General features: G+C 39.1%; 4 protein-coding genes across 4 annotated transcripts in view; 1 reads left to right on the forward strand and 3 right to left on the reverse strand.

Moving 5' to 3' along the window:
* LOC105380668 overlaps positions 1-21,663 on the forward strand; it is a 154,383-nt gene that overhangs the window by 36,849 nt on the left and 95,871 nt on the right. The gene's annotated exons all lie outside the window — the stretch shown is intronic.
* LOC105395529 lies at positions 1,092-4,278 on the reverse strand. Its single transcript, XM_038113723.2, has 5 exons — positions 4,136-4,278; positions 3,696-3,915; positions 3,125-3,208; positions 2,530-2,639; positions 1,092-1,330 (listed from the first exon to the last, which is right to left on the reverse strand). Exons 1-5 carry the CDS (start codon positions 4,179-4,181, stop codon positions 1,107-1,109), a joined length of 684 nt encoding a protein of 227 aa, XP_037969651.2. The 5' UTR covers positions 4,182-4,278; the 3' UTR covers positions 1,092-1,106.
* Positions 4,602-6,787, reverse strand: LOC119692529. Its single transcript, XM_038113417.2, has 4 exons — positions 6,655-6,787; positions 5,944-6,199; positions 5,464-5,682; positions 4,602-5,215 (listed from the first exon to the last, which is right to left on the reverse strand). The coding sequence occupies exons 1-4, from the start codon at positions 6,749-6,751 to the stop codon at positions 4,921-4,923; spliced, it is 867 nt and encodes a 288-aa protein (XP_037969345.2). The 5' UTR covers positions 6,752-6,787; the 3' UTR covers positions 4,602-4,920.
* LOC125490379 (proteoglycan 4-like) lies at positions 12,869-13,958 on the reverse strand. Its single transcript, XM_048629411.1, has one exon. It carries the CDS (start codon positions 13,940-13,942, stop codon positions 13,004-13,006), a length of 939 nt encoding a protein of 312 aa, XP_048485368.1. The 5' UTR covers positions 13,943-13,958; the 3' UTR covers positions 12,869-13,003.

A 21,663-nucleotide genomic window follows, 5' to 3' on the forward strand; every position in this document is an offset into this window, starting at 1 on the left:
TTGGCTTTTGTGTTTGTTTGTGTAGCCACTGTATTGTGAGCAGTGACTGTGACTGTCGCAGTTCCGTTGAGAAAGAGACAAGAGTGAAATTGTCTCGGTATCTGCGGGTGATGGCGGATCAAATCTAAACTTTGGAGCCTCCGACAAATTTAACTTTGTTATGCGGTCGTTAGGGCCTATTGTAACACCGTATTGAATTTCGCGAAGTCTTCTTGCTTTTTATTGTCCTTTCATTTTGTTCCATTGTTGTAATGAATTGAGTATGTACCTACTTATAAAATTATAAGTTGTGTCTAAATATGGATTACCTTAATTAAAGCAATCGATCCTCGGCATAGAAATCATACATTAATAAAAATATACAATTAATATGTATTGATATTTAATAAGAACTTATAATTATTATTATTATTATGAGCAATAAAATGTTTATCAATAGGTACGGTGTATCTCCTACACGAGTACTTCATCATAATCCAACAGCGCGAGCGTTGCGTCGCAAAACAGCCCTCTCCGCCAGTATTCGACCTGGAATACACAATCATTAACATAGTTAATACTAGATAGTTTAAGCTCAAAGCAAAGGGTTATAAATAAATATTATTTACCTACCAAAGGAGCGGTGGTAGCTCAGTCGGGGAGCGGTGGTAGCTCAGTCGGGTAAGCGCCCGCTTCTCAATCAAGAGATGCGGGTTCGAATCCCGGCGCTGACATGTACCAATGAGTTCTTTTAACTTAAGTACAATGTATACCATCGCTCTTACGGTGAAGGAAAACATCGTGAGGAAACCTGCATATCTAGATTTAGCACATCTAGATATGTGAACCCACCAACCCGCAGTGGACCAGCGTGGTGGGAAATGGTCCAAGCTTAGGAAGGCAGTTTAGACCTTGGGGATATGCACAAAGGTTCCAGTCGAGAGAGCCAGGTGCAGGTACTTACACCCCCACAGAGAATAGAATAGAATAGAATAGAATAGAATACCTACCAAAGGGTTATAAATAAATATTATCTTTCATCCTAATTATCCGAAAATAAATCACCTCCCAATTTTGTAAGAAAAACCTTTCTCTTTCCATTATTCTTCTCTGAAAAACCACACATTTCAAAACTCACGATGACAAGCAAGCCCGTAGAAGTAATTATCCTTGATGACCCAGAAGTTGACGACCCACAGCGCCACCCCGCGGCAGCAGCAGTAGGCCATCAGCAGGCTCGCCCAGCTGGTGTCAGTGACCCCGAGCTGCGGGGGCCGCGGGGATGAGCCGCGGGGCGAGGGGAAGATAGCGGAGGCGTTGGTGGCAGCGCCTATGTAGGAGAGGATCGCTTCTGGAATACAAAAAATAATGTGAAAAATTCACTCATATGAGAAGGGGTTAAATTTTGTCCACAGAGAGAAATGGGGAAAACTCAAGAAATAAATTGAATGGTTTAAGTTGGTACACTGTGTTCAAGTCAGAGATTATGTGGAATGTTTTGCATTACATAGGGTTACCCTTAAATTAGGGTTTAAGGTAAATAGCCCAGACAAGGCACTACTACATAAAACCCAAAAATAACTAACTGATACAAAATTTCTGCCTCGGCAGGGTCACTTTAGATACGTTATCAGTCTTTGATAGTTACCAGATAACTCAATAGATCGATACTTCATACATTTCCACATTACTATCCTGTTATAATATAACAGTATTAACTAGTTGGTTCGTTAGACACACAAGACGGACTAATGCTCAAACAATGTCCTCCAGTTCCCAACAATTACATAAGCGCAAGCTCACGGCGGCTGAAGCAAATTATCCAATTAATATACTCCGGATCGGTTCAGGCTCCAGTGTGGAGTGGGCGAGACTTCGGATCTTAGATTATACAGTATACAGTCATGATTGTGGTCGATGTATGAATTAGCTGGCATAACCTAATCAGGAATGAGCTATGCCTAAAATTTTGTAAATCTACATAAGTAGTAACGCATGCATTTTCAAATTGAATATTGTTGTATTGAATTGTAGGATCACCATATTATCCTTCAGACTATAAAATACGATATCACCTTACAAAAATGCTTGTACTACCGACTACTAAACTTATATTTTTATAACTTATGTATAAATTTATGTTTAGTATAACAATAAATATAATGAGTAGTCTTGTGTGTGTGAAAAGAGCCTCCTGCAATGCTGTATCAATACGGTCCGTAATCCTAACTAATAATATTACAAATGCGAAAGTAACTGTGACTGTCTGTTACTCTTTCATGCCAAAAGTAATGGACGGATTTGAATGAAATTTGGTATACACATGGTATAGACCCTGAGAAAGAACATACTTTTTATCCCGGAATTCCCATGGGAAAACTTTTTAAAGCGAAGCGAAGCTCGCGGGAACAGCTAGTGCTCTATAAAAACCTGCGAACCTCTGAGCAGGCGCTATTTGGACTGGCTAATCCCTTCACCACGGCGACAAACCCTGCTCACGCTTTATGTATTTATTACTGCCATGCTAAGAAGAAGAAGAAGTAGTGTTACCTTCAGTCCCAGTATACTGCAGGTCTCCGAGGAACATGCCGGTGTAGACGAGGTCGGTGAGCAGCAGGGCGGCCCCTACGCCACTGCACGGGAGCAGCGCGCAGTAGAACCTGGGTTATTGAATAATAATTAGTACAAGCCTGGGTGAGGAAGCACACGTTTTGTTGCAGTTATCATCATCATCATCAAGACCCATCATATCACCACTGCCGGAGCACGGTTCTCCTTCCAATGAAGGAAGGGGTTTAGGTCTAGTCCACCACGCTGGCCTAATGCAGGTGGTTGAAAAATTTACCCTAATGATTGAGTAGCCGAGGTCGTCATGGGAAAGGAAAAACAGGTGAACAATAATGATCGGCGCGTAAGACTATGTGAAGAAGAAGAAGATTGAGTGGACCGTACAGCAATGGAAATTGTAATTTTTACAGTCTAATGTTTTGTAAGTTTTGTGCCTGAGGTACGCTGCAGGAGTGTTTAAACAGAAAATATCTCTAATGTGTTCCTTATACCTATTCATACACATTTGAATTCTGTTTGTTACTAGTAGTGTAGGAGTACCTAGGTAGGTACATGATAGGAATAGTTTGACCCTCACCCGTAACTTTTTTGTTGCAGTGTCACATTCAATATGGCTAGTAGAAGCCATATAACGTGGAAGGACCCTGAATATTGCACCAACCTGAAAAAGCCATAATTATGATTTAACTAAAATGTTGTTGTACTTTTGGATCCTGACTTGCCTCTTAACTTTCTGCTACGGAACGGAGCATAATTTACGACATCGGCGTTCCATTTCACACGATCCCAAGTTAAATACTTGGAATTTTTCCGTTAATTTTAATCTTAAGCGAGCTATTTCAGGTAACGACTAAAATAAACTTTTGAAATTAAACCTAAGAATAGAAAGTACAGTCTTATTAACAGAAATACTGAATTAGTGAAATCTGTGTGTGTATTTTTTCAAGTGGATATCCGGGTCACTCATTTAGCTGTCGCGTAATTTTTTTTCTCTTACATTCTATTCACAGCATACCAAAATACAGTAGGTAAAGCTCCAATACTCCACGGATTTGAAAGCTAACGAAGGCGCAATCACGGTGGCAAATAACTTAACATGAATGAATATCTAATCTACACATTAAAATATTGTAGTATAAGTACTACACCTTCTATACTTAGCAGCAACAGGATTCTTCTTCGGCCAGATGATAGTTGTCTGAACAGTCCTCCCTTCGACCCTGGACACGTTGTAGAAGACGACCCTGTGGCACGCCTCGGGGTCGAAGAAGTAGAGCATCTTCATGAGAGTGAGTTCAGGGTACTCGCCGTGGCGGGGAGACAGCTGACAGTCGAGCGTCAGCCAGCAGATGGACACGGCGATACATGCTGAAAAATTTGAGAGGGATTTTAGAGGGAGGATAACCACGGAGTGAAAAAGATTCTAGATTGTGTGAAGGTATCATTAATTAATTCACAGATAAATGATGATAACTTCTAAATTTGTGTCTGATATATTAGTATCGAGAGATTGGGAGTTTTAGCAGAAAATCTAATTACTAACTTATATCTAAGTAACCTGCTACCAAGTCAGTATCAGTATACTTACTCTGAAAGAATATTATGAAAATAGTCCATACATGTAAATATTCCATAGGTAATTATCTAAATATGGGAACACTTTTTTTGTATGGAGCTAGACATAAATTATTATGCACGTCCTAAAAAACTGTTCAAAATTCTAGTAGGCTACCGATGACGACGACATTGTTGCCACAGTGAAAATGTTATTTTGAAATCGTAACACGAACTAATCATTCAAATAAATGACCGGGGGGGTTATTTTGGTCTTTGGATCATAATGAAAAGTTTAATAGAATTTCATTTTCCACTTTTAAAATGAAATTTCCCGGGAATGGAAGCACATAATTTGATTTCCACCTTTTATGCGAGCGGCATTCCGCGCAGAATGGATAACTGCGATCGTGTCCCGCCGATCTTTTCCAATCCAAGATGGAAGACGGAAGATTGTAATTTTAAATTTATTTCTAGACGTTTCCCGGTGTTTCTGTGTCTCAGCGGGATTATCGTTAGTTCTAGCTGAGCTTGAGCTTGGTTTAGTAAAAGAAGTAGTCTGCATTTCACTTCAGTCTTTATTTAATGTAGGGCGATGTTCACTTACACTCAAACACAAGTTACGTACCTACCTATCATCAATGTTACTTACTGCATTCTAATGACACCACAATTATTATACCCTACTTAATTAAACCTGATATAAAAATAACAGTAAGAGATGATGTTAGTAATGTTCAATTGAACAAAAGCTTCAGGTTTTCATTCTCATAATAGTCAGAAAAACTCACTCAGTACCAATAACTCGGATTGAATAAACTAATCACTACTGTTAATCTTAAACGGCTTTTCTTCCCCAAGCCTGTAATACAGTGCACCCTTCTCAAAGGTCGCATTCAACGGTTCGGGAATCGGTTCATTGACGTCAAACACGAGCCTTCTCCTGTAGTCCCTGGCGGAGACATTCCTCATGATGGCTCGGATGACGCCGCAGCAGTAGAAGTTGAGGGCGGCGAGGGCGGCGCCCTTCAGCCAGCAGCCGCCCAGCGCCAGCGGCAGCCAGCCCCCGAAGTCTTCGTAGTTGCTGATCTTCAGACGTAACCAGCCGCTGTATCTGTGCAGGATTGGAATGATGTTTTGATATTGGATAGGATTTCGGATGGTGGAATGTAGGGGGATGGTTTTGATAAACATATCAGGGGAGCAAGGAATCAGGAACGAGTCTGAATCATTTGGTGTAATCGATGATGCCTAATCAGGGAGATAGGACTCTAATTATAGTTTCGGCATGTTTTCCCACTTCCCTGTAAACTAGAGCATATATTTAAGAGAAAAACAGAACTTAACTACTATTATAGTTACCTCACAATCATTCCTATGGTCAAGCTCTGCTGCACATGGGCAATGTAAACGATTCCCATACTCGTATCAAAGATGCAGATGAGGACAAAAGACCAGAAGAAAACGATGAGTGAGTATCTGAGCACCGACACGTTGACGTTCTTGAAGCCACAGAGGCACCGGATGTAGACGCTCAGGAGAAACCAAATCCCATGTAATACTATGCTTCCGGTCACATGCCTGAAAGAAGAATCACGCCTTTACTTTATTATGTACGAGTATAATATATTAAACGCGAATAATTGTTGGAGGTTTGTTACCCTGGCATGGGAGAGGTTCAGAAGAAATTTTGATGAAATACGGTTAATGCAGAAAGCTTATGTATTTTTTGTGATCATGAATTTAAGTAATTTACCTTTGATTCTAGAAACTTGATTACGAATGCAATGGCGCATTAGTGTGTCGAAGAAGCTATTGTAATCATCTTTGCCTATCACCCACCTCCGCATCTCCGCTGCCAGCCTGGTAGACTTGGTAGCGACTGGTGGCAATCTCTTGATAGGAACGACAGTGAACCCTCTCGTGTCGTTGCTGAGCACGAGCTCGTGGAAGGTCCGAGGGTTGGTGCTCCCGTGGCCGCATGCCTCGGGGTCGTAAAGGTACATCACCCGGGCCAGCGTGTCAAACTCAAAGAGAGCGCGTTCCACGGACCACATGCAACCCAGGACGGTGGCGCCGAGAGCAAACACCGCCACAGCTGATGGAAAAACACTGATGATTTTACGATTTTAAGATTTTTTTTTTTTTTTTTTTTTTTTTTTTTATTTGGCTCACTAAACTGAGCTTAGTTCTTACAGCTTTCAAAAACAGTTGCCTAACTACCTTACAATGAATAAGCCCTACTAGAAGTGAGCACAACATGCATAAAAAATAAGAATTAAATTTTTACAAAAATGAACTTAGTGCTATTCCAATAACTTAATAAGTGAACAACTTATGCTACTTACTTAAACAAATTATTTACAAGCTTACATACTACAGTATAAATAAGAATATCAGTACCACAAGATATGAAATGAATCTAAATATATAATTTTTGATACAATCGAGGAGGATTGTAAAATTTATATGAACATGACCACAGCTATAGTATAATTTCATGTTGAAAACCACAGTGCTGGTCTGAAATTAGAGGTTATTTAAGACACGGACATTGTACGATGGCGGCGACGGCAATCATCCCGCACTTTTTTTTGTCGTGCTGAGATATCGGCGTAGTTCTAAGTTCTTCTTGCTCTTTATGAATCATTTTTACGTAATTGTGTTGAACTTTTATTATTCTTACTGTACGACTCCTTTACGATAATATTTATTATCATTATGAAATTCATAATGCACAGACTATTATTATATTATATAGATAGAAATGCTAAACAGTCACAGATAAGCAACTGAACGAAAAACGTAGAATAATCATTTTACTTATTACAGAATAACGTATTGTTCAAGTTAATCTTTCTTTCTTCAATCAAAGCAATGAAGCAAGCGAACGCCACGCCAAGGCGGGAAAGTTTACTAGAAGTTTTATTTGATACCCTCAATAAAATAGCTTTTACTGCTTACAGCTAATAAATACTAGCGCTTCCTCCGGTCGGCTACTGCCTCGCTATGTTAGTGGCTACTATAGTAGTAGAGATAAGTATACAATTATACAGGGTAGGGGCAGCAACCATCGCAGCATGGAAAATTTACGGTCATGTTAAAGAACATGAAAAATGGGAAGGAAGGGAGGCGAAAATAAGGTCCGTGATCATCCTTCAAACAAGTAATTTTGTTTTCATTATTGAATCAAATACATGTATGTATGAAATTCGATCGATCGTAACTAAATTAAAACTGAATCAGCCTAGAACCCTCCCTATGCTGACCGTAGCGACTAGTACTAATTAACTCGCCGCCAGTTTTATGGTTTCTGCTCGAGACGGTCTCAGGTTCCTGCCAGGGGTCACTCTAGCCACCAAACACTAATTTCAAACTCGGATTCGACTCTATCTCGTGGTGTTGAACGTATTGAGTCCATGAAAACTCTCGTTTGTTCTTTTTTGGTAAGGTAGAGTAACCTTTCCGGCTCTAATAGCACTGGACAAAGGCACGTCTTTGTTGTCGCGTGACATGAGATTACAGCGAATGGACGTTTTTGAAAATATTGGCGATAGTTAAATTAATACAATACCGAAGATACAGTAAAGTTTATTGAAAGATATAAATGTAGATGAACAATGCATTATACCGTCGCTAAGACATATTATTATCTGAAAAGTGTTCAAAATAGTAAAATATGGGGTTGCCTCAATAAAGATAATAATTATGTTCTCTCTCCACTGAAAAAACATACAGACTATCGCACTAATGATCCTCCTTTTAAAAGTCGGTGAAGATCCAAATGCGCGCACGATTCTCATAACTGAGATATTTCCGCGCCAGTGTGTGTGATATTAAACTTTTCTGGGTCATCTCTGAACTATGGGAAAACCGCTCAGCTATTCGACCAATAATTTCTTTCCCATTTCGTAGGGAAGGCTAGTATCTAGAACCTTTTTCGAAACCGGTAATTTTATCTGGAGTCAATGTGGCGGGAAGTGCGTGTTATGAGAGGACCTTATTCAGAGATAACGAAGCCTATCGTGAGGTCATCTTCATTCATACGGAACTAAGTAAAGTCGCGCCGGAAAACCAAAGATTTTATTAGAATTGGTCGCTACCAATGCTCTTTCGTAGGTATGTTAAGTTGCAAAAAACTTGATAGTTTAATGTTTTAAGTAAAATTACATAACTAATAAGTAAATGGTGCAGCCTGAATTATAATTACATTTTATGAAGCAGTTAGGTATAGGATAAGTTTAATTCTATGGTATAGGGATCGAATCCCAGTCATGGCAGAAATGTGTTGTTATGGGATCATCATTATTTATTATATTGGACTAACAATATTTAGAAGTAACGAGTTAAACCCATTTTCGCCAACACAATTTAATTTATTCTTCACTTTTACTGTAGCTCGTAAGTAACTTCGTAATTCCGTAACTTTAAAAGCGGGGTGCATTAATTAGTGAAATCTCGGCGATTATTCACGAGAGTCCAAACACACTTCGCGGTCCGGAGTCTGGGCGAATGGCTGTAAGTACGAACCCTACATAGGGCTGTCAATTAATACTGGTATGGTACTGAAATGTATGAGTATTTATAGATAAGGTGTCCGTGAAAGATCAAACGAAAGGGGGTGGCTCAGGGGGTCTTTCTGAGCTATTTAAGTTCTACCATCTTGAAAAAATCACGTTATTGACAAAGGTTTTCATAACACGAGATTTTTTGTACAGGAATTAGATTTTTTTCATGAACTTCGAAAAGTCGTAGACAAAAGCTGTTCAGTAAGGTAAAGCTGTTTCACCCCTTTTCGTACGTAATAGTGTAAATATAACCACAATCAGCACAACCCTAAAGGGTGGAACTCGGATTCCTCCAGCGTGTGGTAAACCTGTCTGTTCGGACCTTAACGTTGTACTTGAGGTGCGAACAGACACGTCCTAATTTAACGGACCTCTTATTTGTTCCAAATGTGAATGCCGAGACCAAATAATGGATTTTCAGATAATTATCATTTGAGATTTATAAAAATAACTGTTGTGTTGTACTTTAGAGATAATCTTTTACTTCTTTCTTTTGATTGTTTTTTGAGTATTCTTTGCTTCATACGGTAATAAGAATGAGTGTCTATCCTAAACTATATTTTACCTACGTAGAACATACACAGCATACTATGCTGGATCGAATACCTTATGCTCAGCATATTATTATTCATGGCCCACAATAACTAATAAATACATATTTTAACTCTGATAGTAGTAGTTTCTTAGCTTTACCCCCAGGAAAATATCGAGAAAAGCATGTTGTACATTTAATGCTCTATTAACTTCGTTTTCTCGCAATCTCGGCGCGCTCTGTAGAGCATTCTGAACGCATAGCTGCCTCGAGAATATCAAATATGCTTTTATTGAATGAACTCAGGTAATGCTGTCTTCTCACGTTAACTATTTATTATAATAAACACTAGGTAACTGAGTCAAAAATTGCATAATTATTATACTTACCTACCTAGTCAAGTTTAGTACATAATCTACCTATTTAATAAACTACAACGGCATATTTTGAATTTTTTGCAAACAACATTTGGAACAACGTGGACTCGGGTGTAAATACACCATTCGTTTCTAGATCTGAAATATTTTGAAGTAAGAAAGCTTAACATGTCCTAAGTAGGTAATATAAAAAAACAGACCTAGGCACAGTGGACCACCAATAAAGCCGCCTATTCAAACATTGAAACAACGCGAATGTGAGTCAGCAAATATACCTGCAGACTCAATACCCTAGCTGTTTACAATTGCCACATCGAATTCGCCTTACATCTTCCTACATACCCAATCTCCTGAAACAAGTTCGGAGCATACCAAATGCTACACAGGGCTACACTCCTCCAAGGAATTCTAACCCTTTTAGGTTTAAAGATAAGGGAGGAAGTGTATTGTTTTAGATGTGGAACAGGTAGTGCATTTGCAGTTTGACTTTGAAAGCTTTGGAGCTGATGGAGAATGCATAAGTTATTCACAATCTATTCATAATAGGGAAAGTTATAGAACATAATTGTTTCAAGAGTTTTGAATATTTTATGACTACCTATGTAATAAAATTATGTACCTACTTATATACTTTTATCTATCTTTTGTTTCCGTTATCGCCTCTACCCATAAAGCCGCTTTGTTAGTGGTGAGACCTTCAAACGCGAAATCTGTATGTACGCGATCTGTATGTGTGTGTACGCGAGTCTGAAATTTTCGAGCAAATATGCGTTTCGGGGCTTTAAAGTAGCACTAATGTTTTACTTTTACTTGTACAGGTTTATTTTTGCAAATTATGTTATTTTCGAACCTATTAAAATATAATAAAGAAAATATAGTACAAGGTAGTTCCTTTGTAGTAGGCTCAGTGTGGGATTCCTAGACTGAACTCTTTGTTTGTTTTGTGCAAGGTCGACCACACGCACTTTACAAAAATACTAGAAAACACTGTATTTGGACATGGCTATGGCTATTAGTCAAGCATTATTGTTAGTCTAGTGCATAGCTAGGTACCTTGACAGTAGATCAGTAGGTACAGATGTTACTTCTAGTTCTGTACTTACTTCAAAGTTAATGAAATGGAATTCAGTTTAGGATTAAGCTATACCTATTTAAAACTGGTTCCTTCAGAATCACCCTACTTACATACTTTCCAACGGTAATATTCTAATTAGTGATCAAGATGACTTGACCTAATATTGACTCTCCTGGTTGGCTATTAGTTAATCTCCGGTTTGATCGAGTTCCACCTCATGTGATAAGCCACGGTCCACTTGCGCAATCTGTGAGACGCCCCTCGGGCCTCCAAGTTTATGCCTGAGAACTATGTAGTGACCATTGCTCCGTTCTAATCAAAGATTACACTAACCTGTAAAATAATAAATAAGTAAGTTACTATATTGAAGTAAAAAATCAATTTGTTATTTAAAATCTAAATTGATCCTAAAATCTCATGTTTTTAATTCTCTAATAATCGTAGTCCGAAAATGCAACCGATTCAAATGCATCCCTAAGCTTAGATTCGTAAAATTGGGTCAAACGTTATGTGCTCCACAAGTTCCAAAAGCAATATATCGGGTTAGCATTGGCAGTATAAATCAGCGTAGTTTCAACTGCAGAACGACGAAAATCTTTTACACACCATAAAAGAAAATAGCTCAATTCTGACACCGCACTGAATTTACCGCCCGTCCAAAAACATGTTCACGGTGGGCATAAAAATGTCCCAGATATATCACGGCTAGAAACTATCCGCTGCTTCCGTACACAACACCATTCATTATCAGGTTGTCCTGTGAATTTTCACTCGTAACCCCGTAACTTCTTGCTGTTGGGGCTATTCTGTAATGTCTTTCAGTGGTGGAGGGGTCGTGTGTAAAGTGAACGTGTGCACATTGGGCAGGGCAATCAGTAGGGTAACGTAACGTACCTAGGGACATTTTCGACTACCCCAACTTTGAATGAAGCTATCGCAGCCTACAACTAAGATATTAATGTGAAATTTTCTTTATTCGGTAGGATATATAATCAATTATCACTAGTATTTGTGCTTAAGCTTTAGTGTGGCCAGATTTTATTAAATTAAGATAAAATTAAAACTGCTTGTTTTGACCCAAAGTACGTTACACGTTTGTACCTTGGGACACTGTTTCTTGTAGCTTTGTACTATGGAAAATGCAAACTTCTAAATAACGCCTTATATCTCTGTTCTTATTTATTTACTGCATCTCTCTTCTGTCTAGTTTCACTCTGGCATCAATAAGAACAGAGATATAAGGCATTATTTAGATGTTTGCATTTTCCATAGTACAAAGCCATAGGAAACAGTGTCCCAAGGTACAAATTTAATAGTGTCCCAAGGTACAAAAAAGCAATATTTAACCAAAATTTTAATATCTTTATTTTTAATTTATAGGAATCTCTCAGATAATTGCCATGTCATAAAATTAAATAACTGAAAAGTTATACGTGACATCCATGTCTTTATTTTGAGCATGCCTCAATGAGATAAAGCAACACAAAAAACTATACAAATGCTACTTTTGACTCCAAAAAACTTCATACTGTCTTCACCACACACTAGATGTTGGTATGATCACGAGACTCACTAGTTTTGCCAAGCGAGTAAAATACTATGCCTAGGGTAGAATTTTAATGTGTTTATTTAGCCGGATTTTAAAATACAATCAATGTCCCGAGGTACAAGCGTCCCAAGGTACGTTACGTTACCCTATTCAGTGGCTTAGAAAGGCGATTTTGATGCGGCCTGTGCGCTGCCGGCTGCGGGCGTTTTAGTCGTAAGTCTCCGCTCGCTTCTCCGCTGTGAGCCATCGACTGCACATGGGGTGGATCTAGAACGTTCTGGATGCAACAGATGCTGATTATGCGCGCATTGATTTTGGGATAATTTATCTAGCAGGATACATAATTATTTAGTTTTGTGTAAGTATAAATCTGTTAATTTATTGCTTATGATAACGATAAGTATTTCAAAGTATTGACGATTATTATGTACGTAATGGACATTTACTGTAGCCCTATTGAGAAGGCCTCTTCGTTACGCTGTACAAAAAACTGAGCAACATGTCATCAGAAAAACAAAAAAAAGTAACGTAACAAGTAAAAGTGTCACGTAATTACCTAAAAACAAAGTGTTATTGTCATGTAAATTTTTGTTCTCGAAATGACGAGGCCAGTGTTTCACAACTCGACAGAAGCGCAGGCTTAAACGGGATATTAAAACAATTAAATTATGCTAATTCTGAAATTTTATTTCAAACTCCTTGCATAACATAAAAAATTACGACCTCGTCCAAAATAAATAACCGAACAGAAAAGTATGGAATAAATAATCTCACAAAGGAATCAAGAATCAATTAAAAGTCCTATCGCCATTGGTATTGGTACGCGGGGGCCAGTTGGTACGTAGTGTAGGCGGCGCTAGGGGCCCCGTACTGCGCCGCAGGGGCTGCGGGGGGCGCGGGTGCGGGGGAGTACACGAAGATGGGCCCGCGGTCCTCGCTCTTGTACTGGATCTGCGCAGTGTACGCCATGTTGGTGACGTCATTCTCCGTGGAGAACACAATCCGCTGCAGCTGTGGCCCCGGCAGCAGAACATAGTACGCCCCGGTGGCTCGCTCTGGAACCTTCTCTGTAGTCGCTGCTACAGTCGTCTCCTCGGGCTTGGCAGTCGTCGGCTCTTCGGTGGTAGTCGTGGGTTCGGCTTCTGCTTCTGTGGGCTTCGGCTCTTCGGGTTTCTCCTCAGCCTTGGCCGGAGCACCGTACCACGACGGGGGACCCACGAAGCTGAATAGTGGAGGCCCGTAGCTGTCGGCAGGAAGACCGTATGATGTGCCTGGAGGAGACGCCTGCGCTCTCGGGGGCAGACTGAAGGGCACGACGGGTCTGAACCCAGCCGCCGGGTAGGGAGCACCACCAGCATTAGTGTCTACATTTTTGGGGACCGCTTCAGCTGCTTTCTCCGTAGTTGGTTCTTTAGAGCTGTCTTCAGCATCTCTCCGGAACTCCAGGCGCTGGGTCCGCGACGGCGGCTGGAACAGTGGGGGCTCGGCCGCCACAATAGCAACCAGAAGTAGAACACACACTAAAGACTTCATTTTAGCCGTTGTCACTTCAACTGCTTTGAGATGAATGATGCTGTGTCCGTCCAACTTGAAGCTTTTATACTCGTCTCGGGAGAATATTTTCCCAATATTTCCTTCCGGATGCGTCTTCCTTGCAATCGATATTCGCAGTGGCTCGTGACATTGGCCCCGTCCGCGAGGATCAACAGTTGTGTAACAACACCGATTAGGAGCTGTCATTGTTACGACGTGACAAGAATGCCGGCCGACTGCCGGTGACAAACACCTCGCAACTTACTATTCATGAGAGGAGAGAATGGCTTTCTTTCCGAGTTACCAATTAGAAGTTTGCTTGAATCTGTGTGATGTTCGGTCTCCCATTGTTCGCAGTAATGGGCTCAGGGGTCGCCGTCGAAGTGCGAATCCGCAGTCCGATAGTCTTTGTCGATAATTTAAACGCCACAGGGAACAATCGGGCGAGTAATTCGCCGACGCTTGCGAATGCACGATGTGTGTCGGTGATAGGCCTTGCGGTGCCCATTGAATATCATTAGAGTGACATCATGTTTGTCATGTGTAGTTCTGATTTGTGACCTTTCATTGCCTTATTAATTAAATTAACATAGCCTGCAAGTTTTGTACGTATTTAATGCCGGTGACCGGTTTTTGATGAGTCCAGGATGATTCCAGATCCTAGGACCCTTGTCGACTATCTACTATTAAAGTAAATATATGTATATTTCTATACAACCAAATGTAGACCGAATAGTGATTGATGTTGATAAAGTATGATGTTTATCGTTAACTAATGAGTACCTTATAAAATAACGTGAGTAGCAACCTAAGTGTTAACATAACACATTTTTATACTTACCTAATATAAAAAATCACGTTAAATAGACTGACATTAAAATGATGAATAAGTAATATCGGAGTTTTAACTTCCATCACAATACAATGAGCGCGTGATGAGCCCGCGCGGGCTCGCCCATGCGGATGTACCGGGCGTGGTTTTATCAGTGGACATGTTGAACACTGGTCCATGTACCCGGTATACTTGGCATGGGAAACACCTGCTAAATATATTGAATAATATAATTTTGTTTTAAGTTTTGTTAAATTTATGAAGAACTTTTTTATTAAATTAAAATTATGAAGTACATTGAAGCGCAGATTAAAGACAATTCTTTCTTTTCTGACTTCTCATACTTGACGCATTTAAACCGCATTTGGGTGAGCAATGATAAAATCCACCCAGTGTTTTCATAAAAAGCGCGTGTGACGTTTAATTAAGCGGCAAAATGCTGTCCGGCCGCCATCGTCGCCATTTTCCACCACGTCAGAAAAACATATTACAAATAACAAAAGACAATCACGATAGGAATATTGGGACTCGACACGACGCGTCAATCTTAGCTCCCGCCATTTTGTAACGAATCAAGGAGGATGAAATATCGTATGTATCTGCAATTTCAAAAGTCTGTTGTTTGCTTATAAGTATGCTTCTTCAGTGGTGGATGGCAGTGTGGCTATGAAAATAAAATACTCGTAACACTGCAGCAAATGTTGAGCCTTGAAATAAAATTACAATGAAAATTGTTAAATTATTATTTACGACCTCGCAGGCCTTGTTGGAGGCAAAATTAACGGATTTCATTCGCGAGATGAAATGGCGACTATGAATTGCTTTTTCCCAGTTTTTTGTAAGCGCTCTTTGAATAGGTTTTAGACTGTTTTTTCCAATTACGTTCTGAAAACGATTTTAGGCTTACACTCCAGGGATAATAGAATTTCCATTGTGTTATTGTAGCTTTGTCATGTAAACCTAAATTAATCTGATTTGCTCTTTCAGATGCAATTTCCGGACTTCGTATATTGTTTTCAATATTATTGCTACGGCAGGGCTAGCACAGGGCGCAAGACGCGCACGTCAAGACGTGATAAAAGCTTTACATCGCGCCCACTCTCGCCCTGCAGCTCCAGCTATTATTTATTTAATTCTTTTATTGCACAATATACAAATGTAATTATGTACAATCAGGTAGACTTAATGCTAAAAGCATTTTCTACCAGTCAACCTGCAGGAGGTACAGAGAGCAAATTGTATGGTAATGCAAAAAAAAAGTTAACACGATTATACACACACACAGCAATAGCATAATAATAATCCTACTGATATATTATTATAAAAAAACGGGAGTAAGTTTGTAATAATATTATGTATGGATGTTTGTTACTCATTCACGGAAAAAGGGGTGGAGAGAAATTTTGATATGAAGCTGACATAGAGTTGCGTTTTTTCCACTTGAAAAGTTTTGAAGCCAAAGCGTAGCTCGCGGGAAAAGCAGCAGTCCTCTTTGAGGATAACATTCGGTGCAACAATCAGTGTCACTAGTTAAAAATATCCATTTACCTGTCTACAACCACCGTGACTAATCCAATCTGTGCCTGAGACATACGCAAACAGAGGGGTCACTCTCTAGCTCTCGTAGCTTCGGAAAAGCAAAACAGTAGCTCTAAACACAACTCTATCTCGTTGTATTAAGCGTGCCATTAATTCTTATTCGTTCGTTGATTTAGAAAGTGACCCCCCAGCACACAGTCACGTGACCCCGCTATGTAGTCCAATCACGATTGAGGAGCGTCGTGAGCGGCGAGTGGTCCTCGATCCTCGCTTGTTTAGACAACTGCTGCATGTCCTCTTCACAATATCCTGTCGGACAAAGGCAGTGTTTGGAGGTAACTTCCGACTTGCCGTAGCCGTGGGCTGGGATTAGATGCTTTTTGCAGTAATTTGCATGACGTTTGAAGTTAATAAAGTAGATTCTTAACTAGAATTCGTTCACATGGTGTATGAATGTGGAAGAAGCGAAAGAGGTGTATCAGAATTGTGCCCAGTGGAAATCCGTAATCTCTGCCTACCCCTCTGGGAGACAGGCGTGAGCGTGTATGTATGTATTTATGTACTTCGTTCACAGAATTTTATTTCAGGATTATTTTTAAACGTTTTAAACTTTTAAAGCTATATGTACTCATATAGTATGACATCCGAGTCCGGGTTGTATCTACTGGTAGAGCATAAAATATCCATTTAACACATTTTGATTTCCATTTCGGAAAGGGCAAAGATTTAACATAAAAGTCCAACAATGCGAGCACGGGTCGTCATTTATCACAGTTTCGGCCGCAAACGAGCCATGCCTCAAGTGTAATGTGCTCGACTTTCAGATTCAATTTCCCCACCTACCTTCACCGTATTATCGGGTACTTTTAATGAAAGGCAGAAATAATTTATGTAGGTATTTCCGAAAGTAGACTTTAAAATCAAAATTTAGTAGGATTTTTTTGTATTTCTTTATGTTTACAAAAAAGTTGTCTATTTCTATTATACAATGGAGCAGATATAAAGGATGGAAGACATTTTTATAAGCAGTAAGTACCTACCACGATCTGTGATGAGTTTTAATTAATATTTCCCCGTACGAAAAACAATTATGTAGTGTTCCGAAATGAATACAATTGATAGGAAGTCCACTGATGCTATTTCCTCAACTCAATGACATGTCAGTTACACTCGCCCCCGCCGCCCCGCAGCCGCCCCCGCCCCCGCCCCGCAGTAGCCCCCGCCGCCCCCGCCCCCGCCCCGCAGTCGCCCCCGCCCCGCAACGCGCTGGTGACAATGAATATCGGATGCCAGATGTCCTCGGAAATATTACTTTATCCGACTGACAGGACAATATGCAGGCCCGTGGAATACTAATACTACAGACCTTCTCATAGTTATTTGTTTTGGAACTACTGAATACCTACATATTGCTTTCGTTTATTTCCTTCCCGGTGTTTTGATTTATCGTGTGGAACATACCAGTATTGTAGAGAATTTCTATGAAAGACGACCAAAGACGATGCAATGGTGTGATGATAATTATTATTATTTTAGAGCTGTCATGTTTGTGGTGCTGTTCTATTTACCGAAGCAGGTACAACTGATAACTTGATGAGGAAGGCCGAGGACAGAATCGAGCGAACTCCTTAGCCTATCTTTATCTATCTATGATTAGAGTCAATTGTTTCACAAGCAAGAAACATCGGGTACGTTCGCGCACCGACCGGTACGGAACCATATCTATGCTAAACGTGACACAGAATACAAATTGATAAGTATAGATTTTACATGAAAAGTTAAATATTAGGTCCTTACATATGAAATTGGCGTTTTCTATAGGAGGAACATAAAGTCGTTTTTTTTTTAAATGAAATATATTAAATTAATCAAAGTATGTACCATTGTTATGTATGCACTTTTGCCATCTCATAGGTAGTTCATTGATCCCCTTACTAAAAAAACCATTCGGGTGGGAATCAATAAAATCTTTGAAGGCGGTTTGGACTGCCCCATCGGAGTTGAATTTTTTTCCTTGCAAGTAGTTATCCAAATTGCGAAAAAAATGGTAATCTGTTGGAGCAAGGTCCGGAGAGTACGGTGGATGTCTAAGACATTCTAATTGAAGCTCCTCTAATTTGGTAGCCGTCTGTTGTGCAGTGTGTGGTCTAGCGTTGTCCTGAAGCAGCAGTGGCCTAGAGCGATTGACCAGCCTCGGTTGTTTAGCAGCTAGCTTTTCCATCATGGTTTGCAGTTGCTGACAATAGGTATCTGCCATAATCGTCTGGCCAGATTTAAGAAAGCTGTAGTGAACGACACCGGCACTAGTCCACCAAACAACTTTTTTTTAGTAAATTTTCTCTTAGGGCAGGATTTGGCTGGTTTGCCAGGGTTCAGCCATTGCGATGAGCGCTTCCGATTATCGTAGAGGATCCACTTTTCATCACAGGTAATGATTCGATTTAAAATTCCTTCATTATTGTGCCGGTTGAGTAACGTAACGCAGCAGTCGACGCGCGTTTGTCGGTTTGCTTCACTCAATTCATGAGGTACCCACCTTTCAAGCTTTTTCACCTTCCCAATTTGCTTCAAGTGGATTTTCTAATCGTTTAATCACTAACACCGGAGCCTGCAGCTAACTCGGACGTGGTTTGCGATGGATCCGCTTCCACAATAGCCTTCAATTCTTCATTATCAACTTTGGTCTCCGGCCGTCCACGAGGCTTGTTCTGCAGGTCGAAATTTCCAGAACGAAAACGTTGGAACCAAAAACGCACTGTGTTTTCTTTTGCGACACCGTCACCATACACATCATTAATCCTTCGAGCCGTTTCTGCAGCACTGGTGCCACGGTGGAACTCATACTCGTAAATAACGCGATATTTCAAGTTTTCCATTTTGTAAACAGAGTGACACAAAGAAAAAAACTAAAGAAGAAAAAACAAATGAATTAGGGGGTTTGAAACACAAATGCATGAGTAAATAGCTGTATGAATTTGAATTTGGAATTCCTAACCATAAAGGTAATATTTGAGATCAAAGTGGCCAGTACGACAAAAACTGTAACCGTTACGTTTTTTCCTTGGAATTACTTAAAATCCTGTAACCTCCCGTAAGAAGGTGGGAATGAGTCTCCTATATGTTTGCAAATGCGAAATAAACGCACATTCAATTCAGTGACACCCGACCTCCGCACAAGCTACAGTAAATCATTGGTATAAAAAGGCTTTCACAAGATCTGTTTATAGGTATTATGAGGACGCTGTGACTTTTATTTTATATTCCAGAGATAGTCAGACAGTATGGTATGGTATGTAACGTTCTAACTACTAATAACTAACAAAGAAAATGCAAAATTTTTGGTCTGTCACTAATTTATCATTGGATAAGTACCTACATAAAATTACATTTATTCAACCTTCAAATAAGACTCGCTCTTCATGTATAAGTAGGTTACATACATTACTCAATGCGTGTATAGAATTATTTGCATGTGTGCAGCATTAGGACACCAATCCGCAATATTTGGCACGAAACAGCCGCGTCGACTGCCAAGTTCACAGAACAACAACAACAATAATTAGCAAACCGGCTACGTTCCCAATACGCGCAAAAAAAACAATTACACGATTGGATTACACGATGCCGATGGTGTTTTTATACTCGTAAACATAAAAAACCTGATGTGGTTTTTCGCAGCCTTGTTAAAAAAAAAATTACATACTCCAGGAGTATAAAATTTAATTAAGTCGAAGTTGAGAGAAAAAGAAGCTTAAATTCCATCAGAACCTTAGGCTTGTGCCTACTTGTACCTTTTACCAAAACGTTTCTCTAGCTCATCCAAAGTGTAGCATGTTTTGTTTCAGCCACTGACCCTTTTAACACCTACAAAAAGCTAGAGCGGATTAACTTAATTATAGCGTTCTTTTTCTCTTTCACCACAACATTATTAGAGTAGGAAGGAGATAATTGGGATAATTATTGAAAGACAAAGTTTCCTCACGTAATCAGGATTTTCCTGCTTACGAGAAATGTAACACATAATCATGTACCTACTTAACACTATTTGGTTGTTTATACTTTGTAAATGATAGCCATTCAAATCATCTATCATGATTTGAATGGCCATTCAAAACAGTACGATAATACAATAACTTAAATGAAATATGTACTATAATCTTTACGAAGTAAATCGATGTTCCTTATTATGTACCTACACTATAGGTAGATTTTAAGTCATTAATTGAATACAGTGAAGGAAAAAATTGTTAGGAAAATTCAAGATTCTAGATGTGTGTATACGTACAAGGTATAAAAAAGATGTCAATTTGTTTATGAGTTAAGTTTGCATAATAACGTTATTAAGATTGAAATGATAAATAAAGTATAATGTTTTCGAATGCATCCATTGCACACAGGATATTGGCAGGCAAATATTAAAAACTCGTGCATCAAAAGCTGGAAATACACAAGCTTTTGAAATCTCACCATATTGCGCTCCAATTTGCTCTGCGGTTGTTATTTCTGATATTTGTTTCATCCAACTGTTTTTGCCGACTCTACAGTAATCAGACATCAAAACTTATTGGTTAACGGTACCTACCTATTGATAAGTCTGACTTGACTGTCTGCTACAATGTCACTACCTATTTGCACTTCATTCCGATTTTTATTTCTTTCGATCTTAGATTAACAATATACGAATGTGTACAATACAATAACATAATACGATGGAGTGTCAGTGCAAAGAAACGTCTCGAAAAATAAATCTTAAATTTAATCTAGCTTTGAATATTACTCACCAAATTATTGTAAGAAAAAGATACAGAATGAATTTTTTGTCCGTGGTTGAAGAAGATTGGGATACTCTTCAACGTCTGTGATATAGTAATAACGAACTGATTAGAATATATGTGCCTTTTCAAATAATATGGACATTTTGTACCATTAATTTCAACTGAGTAAGCTTAGGTAATGTAACAAAATATTCCTTTGGGAAACCCTTTACATTTTGTCCCGTTCATTCACATATATTTATCTTTGAAGGTAATATAAATGTGCCTTTTTGCGAGCCAATGGTCATATCATTGTATAAATTAGTAGAGGGTATTTGATGTGGAATTCCTATATTAAGGATCGTGTCTATTCGTGTGTGTTGTTCAGCTACAGTAGATACCTAATTTCATATTTTTTACGGTTAAGGCAGATTAGTGTAATGATTTTTTCAAATGACTGGTTGAAAGATTTAGGTTAGTTAGTATTGTTAATCAATAACATTGTAGTATCGGAACAATCAATAATGAATATGTTTTGTAATGTAACATACAATAATACAATTATTACACTTAAGCGCCAAAGCGTTAAATTATTAAATTTTTAAAGTAAAAAATGAAACTTCAACAACTACAAATAGAAAAATAATAATTTTATTAAGTGCTGGTAGCACTGGTAAACTGAGCATACGGTATAAATAATAATAATATCCTAACTAATATTATAAATGCGAAAGTAACTGTGTATGTCTGTCTGTTACTCTTTCACGCTTAAACTACTGAACGGATTTGAATGAAATTTGGTA

The sequence above is a fragment of the Plutella xylostella genome, chromosome 23, assembly GCF_932276165.1.
Source record: "Plutella xylostella chromosome 23, ilPluXylo3.1, whole genome shotgun sequence".
Classification (NCBI taxonomy): Eukaryota; Metazoa; Arthropoda; class Insecta; order Lepidoptera; family Plutellidae; genus Plutella; species Plutella xylostella.